Raw genomic sequence first — 11,886 nt, forward strand, 5'->3', positions numbered from 1 at the left:
TCATATTGCTCCACAGGGGCAGGAGTGAAAACACTAAAATAAGACCATAAATAAAAGTATAAGATGCTAAGAGAAGAAATACACCAGAGGAGATATGCATATGAATAAAAGCTGTGGCAAACGTTTGAATCCCTGATTTTAAATAAAGCTCAGAACTCCGACGTCGTGGAAGTTTCCAACTCAAAGCAACCTCCTCATGCGGGGTTGTGGGTTCAACCCCCGGGAACAACAAGACCTTTGGCTCTAGCGATGGGCCCAGTGTCCCCTGAGCCAGGCACTAAAACTCATTTAGTCCTTGGTTTCTCTGAATAAAGGGTGGAGAAAACCCTATAAAGTTGGCCTTTGACTTCAGGCTCTACCCACGTGTTGGGAGTTCAGACTCAGCAGGTTTTTACTGTCAAGGTGAACGCCGTCTCAGCACCTCCAGGTGCTTGAGACGAGCCTACTCCAAAAGTGTAATATCTACTAGTGTCCTTTGATATGTTCATCCAAACAGTATTAATCAGCTGAATTCAACAACTGAAGCTGGTTGTACTTTTTGTGTCCAGTATTATGCAATGCTTTTAATGTAATGCAGCAGTATAATTAGATGAGGTCAAACAATAATTTTATCATAAAAAGCCTTCATGTAGCGTGTATGGTTGGGTTTATTGGGATTGATTAACTTTATCTCTTTAAATGAGATTAGCCTCACGCTCAACTAGTTATTCATGACACCGTTCAGCCATTAAAGACAGCTCATTAAAGATGATTCAGTGGCTTTCAAATCTGTTTAAAATGCTGACTATGAGGACCCCGATGTAGAGTTTATAAAACACATAATAAAGGAAGATTAGCCAGATTAGCATTAATCTGATAAAACAGGATGAAGGTACAGAAGAGCTACGTTAGCATCAGGTGAAGGTGAGAGGCGGCAGTAGCTCAGAACGGGTTGACTGTTCACCGGGAGGTTGCTTGTTTGATCCCCAACCCCCGGAGTGTTGAGGTGTCCCTGAGCAAGACACCTCACCCTGACTGTTCCTGATCAGCTGGCTGGCGCCCTGCGTGGTCGACTCCGCCATCAGTGTGTGAATGTGTGAATAAATGGTTGTAAGTCACTTTGGATGAAAGCGTCAGCAAAATCCCCTAAATGTAAAATGGGAACAGGTGAGCTGCATTAGCATCAGGTGAATGTGAAGGTACAGGTGATCTCCAGGTGAGCTGCATTAGCATCAGGTGAATGTGAAGGTACAGGTGATCTCCAGGTGAGCTGCATTAGCATCAGGTGAATGTGAAGGTACAGGTGATCTCCAGGTGAGCTGCATTAGCATCGGGTGAATGTGAAGGTACAGCTGATCTCCAGGTGAGCTGCATTAGCATCAGGTGAATGTGAAGGTACAGGTGATCTCCAGGTGAGCTGCATTAGCATCAGGTGAATGTGAAGGTACAGTTAATCTCCAGGTGAATGTGAAGGTACAGGTGATCTCCAGGTGAGCTGCATTAGCATCAGGTGAATGTGAAGGTACAGGTGAGCTACATAAGCTTGCACCGCCTCCCTGTTACTCATTACAGGCGCAGATTGCCCGATCAAAGTTTGCATCTCTTTATGGGATGTTGACGTGATGAGCAGAACATCGTTCCACTCAGCCTCCGGACTTCAACATGGGCGCTGCGTGGAGGAGCTCTCCCCTGCTAGGGCTTCTGCTGCTACTGACGGTACCCCAGGTTTACGGCCTAAATCCTGTCCTCTTTAACGCATTTGCTCACCTGCAACTGCAACTGACTGCTGTCTTATCTTCCAGGTGCATGCGGCCCCCCAGGGATACGGTCGGTACAGAGGGGGCAATGGTTCATCTTCTCAACTTACTGCACGCAATCCCAACTGTTTTCTGAGGTAGCGTTGTGTGTGATTGTGTATTTTTGTGTGTGTTTTTGTCTGTTTGTGTTTGTGTGCGTTTGTCTGTTTGTTTGTGTGTGTGTGTGTGTGTGTGTGTATCTGTTTTTGTGTGTCAGGAGGGGATGCAGATAAAGGAGAACTACGGGACGACATCCCAGAGATCAACAGAGGTCTGCTAACTACCTTAACTTAACTAACTAACTTAACTTAGCTCTATTCCAACTTCACCCCCTCAGCTCAGCCGCTGTGGTTCTGACCGCTCTTGGGTTCGTTCTGTGTTTCTGCAGATCTTGATCACCTGTTCCAGGGAGACATCGCCGGGGATGTGAGTGAATCCTATACACAGATCTTTGTTCACTGTTGTTGTTTGGTCAGTTTGTCTGGAGGATGGCCTATAATGTGGTCGTTTGTATGGTTGTGTATGTTTGTGTTTCCAGCCCAGGAGGTTGTGTGTGTGTGTTACATTGTGTTATGTTTTGTATGTTTGTGTTTATTGTATTACATTGTGTTATATGTTGTGTATGTTTGTGTTTCCAGCCCAGGAGGTTGTGAATGTGTACATTGTGTTATGTTTTGTATGTTTGTGTTTATTGTGTTACATTGTGTTATATGTTGTTATGTTGTGTTTGTGTTTCCAGCCCCGGAGGAACGCCATCCTGAACGAGACGATGCGCTGGACCTTCCCCATCCCCTACATCCTAACTGACTCCCTAGGTAAGCGGTTAGAATCCCGTGGACGCTAACCCCTGATCACGCCGTCCCCGTCCCTCCTGACCGCTGTCGCCCCCACAGACCTGAACGCCAAGGGGGTGATCCAGCAGGCCATGGAGGCTTACCGCCTCAAGTCCTGCGTGGACTTCAAACCCTACGAAGGAGAAGCCTCATACCTGTCCTTCACCAAGCTGTCTGGGTAGGAGCACTAAACTACGCAACCTGCAACACCAGCACTTCAATACGCGCTTCACCCTGCAACACCAGCACCTTAAACTACATACTTCAACTTACAACACCAGCACCTTAAACTACGTACTACAACTTACAACACCAGCACCTTAAACTACGTACTACAACTTACAACACCAGCACCTTAAACTACGCACTTCAACCTGCAACCCCAGCACCTTAGACCACGCAACCTGCAACACCAGCAACTTAAACTACGCATTACAACTTACAACACCAGCACCTTAAACTACGCAACCTGCAACTCCAGCAACTTAAACTACGCAACCTGCAACACCAGCACTTTAAACTACGTACTTCAACCTGCAACACCAGCACCTTAAACTACAAATTATAACCTGCAACACCAGCACCTTAAACTACGCAGCTTAACCTACAACTCCAGCACCTTAAACTACGCGCTTCAACACCAGCACCTTAAACTACGCAATACAACCTGCAACACCAGCACTTCAAACTATGCAATTTTACCTGCAACACCACTAAAGAAAAGTTCTAAGAGTTAAAAACATAAAGCCTGTAATACCACGGTACCCGTCTCCCAGTACCCGTCTTCCAGTACCGGTCTCACAGTACCAGTCTCCTGGTATCCATCTCACAGCAGCTGTCCTCCCCAGGTGCTGGTCCTTCGTGGGGGACCTTAAGGAGGACCACGCCCAGGGCCAGAACGTGTCCATCGGGGCTGGCTGCGACACGCGCGCCATCGTGGAGCACGAGCTGCTGCACGCGCTGGGCTTCTACCACGAGCAGTCCCGCGCCGACCGGGACAACTACGTCCACATCTGGTGGGACCAGATCCTGGAAGGTCTGTGGACCTCCCTTAAACTAGGTCAGGTTAGGTAGACGAGAGCAGGTTAGTTAGACTAGACTAGAGCAGGTTAGTTAGACTAGAGTAGGTTAGTTACACTAGACTAGAGCAGGTTAGTTAGACTAGAGTAGGTTAGTTAGACTAGACTAGAGTAGGTTAGTTACACTAGACTAGAGTGGGTTAGTTAGACTAGAGTAGGTTAGTTAGCCTAGACTAGAGTAGGTTAGTTAGACTAGACTAAAACGGGTTAGTTAGACTAGAGTAGGAGTTAGCCTAGACTAGAGTAGGCTAGTTACACTAGACTAGAGCGGGTTAGTTGTAAGGTTGTCCTGTGTCCTCCCAGAATAGAGCGGTGGTTCTACAGCAGAACGTTAATGACAGCAGAACGTTCCTGACAGCAGAACGTTCCTGACAGCAGAACGTTCCTGAAAGCAGAACGTTCCTGACCCGTTCTCCCTGCAGGGAAGGAGCACAACTTCAACAAGTACGAGGACGACTTCATCACGGACCTGAACACGGCGTACGACTACGAGTCCATCATGCACTACCGGCCGTTCTCCTTCAACAAGGACCCCTCGGTGCCCACCGTCACCACCGCCATCCCCGCCTTCAACGCCCTCATCGGCCAGCGCCTCGACTTCAGCGCCACCGACATCACCCGGCTCAACCGCATGTACGACTGTGGTGAGCGCGCACACACACACACACACAAGCGCACGCACGTATCCATGTGGGAAATTCTAGATTATGATTATAGGGGAATAGGATATTCTAGATTCTAAAGACATAGGGGATAATCAGGACATATGGGATTATCAGGACATAGAGAATTATCAGGACATAGGGTATTTTTGGGACATAGAGGATTATCAGGACATAGAGGATTATCAGGACATAGGGTATTTTCAGGACATAGGGTATTTTCAGGACATAGGGGGTTATCAGGAAATAGGGTATTATCAGGACATAGGGTATTTTCAGGACATAGGGTATTATCTGGACATAGGGGATTATCAGGACATAGGGGATTATCAGACATGGGGGATAATCAGGATATAGAGTATTATCAGGAGATAGGGGATTATCAGGACATAGGGTATTTTCAGGACATGGGGGATTATCAGGACATAGGGGATTATCAGGACATAGGGGATTTTCAGGACATAGGGGATTTTCAGGACATAGGGGATTATCAGGACATAGGGGATTATCAGACATGGGGGATAATCAGGATATAGAGTATTATCAGGAGATAGGGGATTATCAGGACATAGGGTATTTTCAGGACATGGGGGATTATCAGGACATAGGGGATTATCAGGACATAGGGGATTTTCAGGACATAAGGGATTATCAGGACATAAAAGATGAGGAGGCCGTAGTGGGAGTGTTTACTGGTTTCCTGTGCAGCCCAGAGCCTGACCCTACTGGACCAGTGCTCCTTCGAGCTCAGCAACATCTGTGGGATGATCCAGAACCAGAAGGACCACGCGGACTGGATCCAGACCCTCAGCACCCCCACCCAGCCTGACCACACCCTGCTGGGCCGCTGTCGAGGTGCACGCACGCACGCGCACACGCACACACTCATGCACGCACGCACGCACGCACACACACGCACAACCAAATGCCAATGTTCAAATGAGGTGGTTATGGAAAGGCTTAAAACATAACATCCCCAAAGTCTTTTAAACTGTGGGCCGTTGGTTCTGGTCTTATTGTGGGGTTGTGGTTATATTTGTTTGTGTGTGTGTTTGTGTCTGCCCGTGGGTGTGTGTGTGTGTGTGTCTCCCTGTGTGTGTCTGTCTGCCCATGTGTGCGTGTGTGTGTGTGTCTGCCCGTGTGTGTGTGTGTGTCTACCCGTGTGTGTGTGTCTCCCTGTATGTGTGTGTGTGTGTCTCCCTGTGTGTGTCTGTCTGCCCGTGTATTTATGTGTCTCCCTGTGTGTGTCTGTCTGCCCGTGTGTGTGTGTGTGTCTGCCCATGTGTGTGTGTGTGTGTGTGTCTGCCCGTGTGTGTGTGTGTGTGTCTGCCCGTGTGTGTGTTTGTGTCTTCCCATGTGTGTGTGTGTGTGTGTGTCTGCCCGTGTGTGTTTGTGTGTGTGTCTGCCCGTGTGTGTGTGTGTGTGTGTGTGTCTGCCCATGTGTGTGTGTGTGTTTGTGTCTTCCCATGTGTGTGTGTGTGTGTGTCTGCCCGTGTGTGTGTGTGTATGTGTGTGTCTCCAGACGCGGGGTACTTCATGAGCTTCGACGTGGCGGGGGCCAGCGCCCTGCTGGAGTCCCGGGTGCTGCACCCCCGCCGGGACCAGCAGTGCCTCCAGTTCTTCTACCGGACCGGCCTGGTGGGGGGGGCCCGGCTGGTGGTCTGGGTCCGCACGGACGACGGCACCGGGGCGGTCCGCAGGGTCCGCAAGATACACACCATCACAGGTAACACACACACACACACACATCATCATCACAGGTAACATAGACCATCGCAGGTAACACACACACACACACACACACACACACACATCATCACAGGTAACATAGGCCATCGCAGGTAACACACACACACATCACAGGTAACACACACACACACCATCACAGATAACACACACATCATCACAGGTAACACACACACACACCATCACAAATAACACACACACCATCAGAGATAACACACACACATCATCACAGGTAACACGCACATCAAAGTTAACACACATATCATCACAGTTAACACACCATCACAGGTAACACACACACACACACATCATCACAGGTAACATAGACCATCGCAGGTAACACACACACACATCACAGGTAACACACGCACACACCATCACAGATAACACACACATCATCACAGGTAACACACACACATAACAGGTAACACACACACACACCATCACAGATAACACACACACCATCAGAGATAACACACACACACACATCACAGGTAACACACACATCATCACAGGTAACACACACACACACACATCACAGGTAACACACACACACACATCACAGGTAACACACACACATATCACAGGTAACACACACACACACACACACATCACAGGTAACACACACACACATCACAGGTAACACACACACACACACACATCACAGGTAACACACACACACACATCACAGGTAACACACACACATCACAGGTAACACACACACATCACAGGTAACACACACACATCACAGGTAACACACACACACATCACAGGTAACACACACACACACACACATCACAGGTAACACACACATCATCACAGGTAACACACACACACACATCACAGGTAACACACACACACACATCACAGGTAACACACACACATCACAGGTAACACACACATCATCACAGGTCACACACACACACACACACACACACTCACACCGACCCCTCCTCCCAGGTGACGGGTCTGACCGCTGGCACCTGGCCCATGTGACTCTGCGGCAGACGGAGAAGTTCCGCTACTTCTTCCAGGGCGCGCGGGGCTCCGCCTCCTCCACGGGCGCCATCTCGCTCGATGACATCACGCTCAGCGAGACCGCCTGCCCGAGCGCCGTCTGGCAGATCCCGGACTTCTCGCTGGCGGGCGTGGCGCCGGGCGAGGCCCTCACCAGCCGCTGCTTCTCCAGCCCCGAGGGCTACTCCTTCGGGCTCCGCCTCTACCCCCGGGGCTTCGACCCCTCCCGCCGGGACCACCTGGCCCTGACCCTCCACCTGTGCTCCGGGCCGGACGACGCGGTGGTGGAGTGGCCGGCGCTGCACCGGCAGGCCACTCTCACGGTGGTGGACCAGGACGCCGACGCCACGCGCACCATGTCCTCCAGCCGCAGCTTCACCACCGGTACACAGGCCCCGCCCACTGACCGGCCCCGCCCAGTGACAGGCCCCGCCCACTGACCGGCCCCGCCCACTGACCGGCCCTGCGCACTTACAAGCCCTGTCGACTGACATGCCCTGCCCAGTGACAGGCCACGCCCACTGACACGCCCCGCCTACCGACAAGCCCCGCCCACCAACACGCCCTGTCGACTGACTAGCCCCGCCCACTGACACGCCCCAAACATCATACTAATATAATTACTGGGAAATGATACATAATATTAATATCATTAGACATTCGATATTAAAGTGTTTGACCCCTGACCCCAGACGCAGCGGGGCCCTGGGGGAGACCCACCGCGACCTCCATGGCCACCTGGGACCCCAGCTGCAGCTGTTACCGCGGCAAAGACTTTGGCTGGTCCACCTTCATGTCCCACGAGCAGCTTGGGAGGCGGAGCTTCCTGAAGAATGATGACCTCATCATCACAGCCGACTTCAACGGTACCGGGCTTCCTGTTGACCTCGTTACCCCACATCCCGGGCGTTTACAGCTCTGACATCTAACCTCTGACCTCTGAGCGCTCTCCACAGTTTGGATCGTTTGGGTCAAACAAAGCGTTCGCTTTATCTTTCAGGGATCGCTCGTTAAGCCTTTGTAACCAGTACCTGGTGTCTATGGGCCAGATCGTCAGAAGATTCTAGTGTTCGTAAGGAGAGATATGGTACTGTCTGCACAAGAATGACACACGGAAGCAATGGATATATTTCAAATATATATATATATATATATATATATATATATATATATATATTTGGTTTATTGTTTATGGCCACTTTGCAACGAAGAAGCCTCTATTTATTCAAGAAAAATAAAGAAAAAGACTCTGGAAGAGTCCACCCTTACAAAACAAAAAAAACAAAAGAAAAACACAAAACAACAGGATTTAAAACACCTCTGACCAAATTAAAACATGCCTGAATCACACGTCTCAACAAAACAAACAGTACACAGCAAAATTTAGAACAGCCTACTCCAAAGATCTAGCTTCACTCAGACCATGTGGAAAACCACTCCGGTTTGGTCCGTGCGATTAAAATAAATAAGTAAATAAATCAAAGTCTCTTGCCCCTACCACACTGCAGAAACAACAAAACCTGCTCCTTCCGTTCAGGGTTCAAAAGGATCGCTCCGATGGGGGTAGCTCGCCAGTCTGTACACCGCTGCCGACCTCCAGGGAGGGCGAGCAGGATGCAGACGATCCAGGATCCAATCTCAATCCACACAACAACAAAAAACCGGCCTTGATAACAAAGCCAAAAGACTCATTAATATTCTATCTATATAATACATTTCAATCACTTTTCTATAAATCATATTTAAGGTAATTTAACACAGTGTAAAACATAAATGATTTACACTTAACTCTCGATATAAATCGGTTCAAATAAAATAGCTCAAAACCCATTCGAATTGTATTTTCTTTGTGTTGTTACACTCAGCAAGCTATAGTTTAGTTACTGAAAGAAATTATAATTTTGAAGATAACTTCTATAAATCACAGATTTACATATTCCTTTTCACCATAAGGCAATTTAATACAGCTAGCAGCATCACTAACCCATCAACAGACCGCAACATCACACAGTGAAGAACATGCATAACCCAACGGCAAAACTACAATCTGCCCGCAGCCCCAGCAACGGGCCTCACATCCCCTCCCCCACATCAGTCACGGCACGCCAAGTGCAGCGACACCACGCGCTATGCTAGGCAGTTAGCAAGCAGCATTAGCTGCGGCCAGTTAACGGCTTATCACGTTCTTTTCTCAACCAAAAACACAATTCAAATCCAAATGTTTACACAAGGAGACTCACCAAGGGTTTCGATTTACTGCACAGGCTTTTCGGGACTTTTACTGGCGGGGGAATCTCTCTTCTTTAGGTTACTATAAAAAAACAGTAGTCTATCGTCGAATCTCATCTGTGGCTCGTCCCGAAAAGGACGAATCTCCGTAACTGCTATCTTCTGACGCTGAAAAGAGGCGGGTCTAATTTCTGATTGCTAACTAAGCCAAAACAGTTGCCATGCGACTTTGTTGAGTTACAGGTGGTTTAACAAATCACGCCATACTATTTAGATTCAATAATTTAAATGCATTCATTTGCAATATTTTCCCAATATATATCTTTATCTCATTCTGTGGCACTATTTAGAACGACAATACACAAGCCATGTATTTTTTTACTGATTAGTAACAAACTTTTAAAAGGGGTTGTGATTTAAATCGAATTAAATGAAAAGGTGCCATGTAAACCTGGGTTACACCTTGTTAAGCCTTGACAAGCCTCGTTAAGCCTTGTTACGTCTCGTTAAGCCTCTTTAAGCCTTGTTAAGCCTCGTTAAGTTCCGCTAAGCCTCGTTAAGCCTCGTTAAGCCTCTTTAAGCCTTTAAGGTCCAATGGATGTAAAAGTTCAGAATGTATATGCATACATCTAGCCATTATAAGTATGTATATACATGTAAATACATGTATATACATGTATATAACTGTATATCTCCATGCCTCCGCTGTGGTCCTCAGACCTGACCCACCTCCTCCGTACCGAGGAGAGGCCAGCAGCGCCTACTGATGACATCACAGACCCTGGTGACATCACAGGGGCGGAGCCAGTCAGAGGGCAGGACGGGGTGCGGGCCCGGGAGCGGCGTGCGGCCAGCGGGGACCCCTGCTCCCCCAACCCCTGCCTCCACCGAGGGGTGTGTGTCAACACGAACGGCGCCGCAAGCTGCAGGTGAGTGTGTGTGTGTGTGTGTGTGTGTGTGTGTGTGTGTGTGTGTGTGTGTGTGTGTGTGTGTGTGTGTGTGTGTGTGTGTGTGTGTGTGTGTGTGTGTGTGTGTGTGTGTGTGGTAGGTACCCTCACAGGAACACCAACAAACTAAAATGAAGGCATGATCTAAAAAAGATTTCTAACATTAAAATGTAATAATAACATTAATGATATCACTGTTATAAAAGGGGATAATAACATTAATGATGTCACTATGTTATAACAGTGATAATAACATTAATGATGTCACTATGTTATAACAGCTAATAATAACATTAATGATGTCATTATGTTATAACAGGTGATAATAACATTAATGATGTCACTATGTTATAACAGTGATAATAACATTAATGATGTCACTATGTTATAACAGCTAATAATAACATTAATGATGTCATTATGTTATAACAGGTGATAATAACATTAATGATTTCACAATGTTATAACAGGTGTGATAATAACATTAATGATGTCACTATGTTATAACAGGTGATAACATTAATGATGTCACTACGTTATAACAGGTGATAATAACATTGATGATGTCACTATGTTATAACAGTGATAATAACATTAATGATGTCACTATGTTATAACAGGTGATAATAACATTAATGATGTCACTATGTTATAACAGGTGTGATGATAATAACATTAATGATGTCACTATGTTATAACAGGTGATAATAACATTAATGATGTCACTATATTATAACAGGTAATTATAACATTGATGATGTCACTATGTTATAACAGTGATAATAACATTAATTATGTCACGATGTTATAACAGGTGATAACAACATTAATGATGTCACTATGTTATAACAGGTGTGATGATAATAACATTGATGATGTCACCATGTTATAACGGGTGATAATAACATTAATGATGTCACTATGTTATAAGTGATAATAACATTAATGATGTCACTATGTTATAACAGGGGATAATAACATTAATGCTGTCACTATGTTATAACAGGTGTGATAATAACATTAATGATGTCACTATGTTATAACGGGTGATAATAACGTTAATGATGTCACTATGTTATAACAGGTGATAATAACAATAATGATGTCACTATGTTATAACAGGTAATAATAACATTAATGATGTCACTATGTTATAACAGGTGTGATAATAACATTAATGATGTCACTATGTTATAACAGGTGATAATAACATTGATGATGTCACTGTGTTATAACAGGTGATAATAACATTACGTTACAACAGGTGTTTATCTGGTCGTGCCACTTTCTACACTGGCAAGACGTGTCACATGATGCGTTACCATGGCGATGTACTGGGGGCTGTGATCGGTGGCGTGGCGGGCATCGTCGTCATGACGACCTCCATCCTGGCCGTGCTCAGGAGGCGTCAGCCTGGCGGTCACTGAGAGTGTCACATCCTCCCATCATGCAACACTCTGGAGACGTGATGTGACGTTCAGAGGCATGTGTGAATATAGCAGGAGAATAACAATGTTATAGTATTAATATAACAATGTAATCGTTGGCTGTGTCCCTGAGCAAGCCCTCGCCTTGCGTGGTTGACTCTGCCGTCGGTG

At 46.7% G+C, this 11,886-nt stretch overlaps 1 protein-coding gene across 1 annotated transcript; it reads left to right on the forward strand.

The window, feature by feature from the left end:
• Nucleotides 1-1,600: 1,600 nt before the first annotated feature.
• On the forward strand, nucleotides 1,601-11,715 carry LOC307088331 (meprin A subunit alpha-like; the record flags this gene model as incomplete). The annotated part of the gene is given in 15 exon segments (XM_079754183.1): nucleotides 1,601-1,619; nucleotides 1,622-1,695; nucleotides 1,782-1,806; nucleotides 1,993-2,046; nucleotides 2,164-2,201; nucleotides 2,515-2,590; nucleotides 2,669-2,786; nucleotides 3,457-3,644; nucleotides 4,110-4,331; nucleotides 5,058-5,204; nucleotides 5,872-6,075; nucleotides 7,056-7,496; nucleotides 7,805-7,978; nucleotides 10,060-10,270; nucleotides 11,553-11,715. Coding segments are annotated over 15 exon segments (2,154 nt in total), but the record flags the coding sequence as incomplete, so codon positions are not given.
• Between the last annotated feature and the right edge of the window lie 171 nt (nucleotides 11,716-11,886).

Source organism: Pollachius pollachius (genome assembly GCF_949987615.1).
Source record: "Pollachius pollachius genome assembly, chromosome: 16".
Lineage (NCBI taxonomy): Eukaryota > Metazoa > Chordata > Actinopteri > Gadiformes > Gadidae > Pollachius > Pollachius pollachius.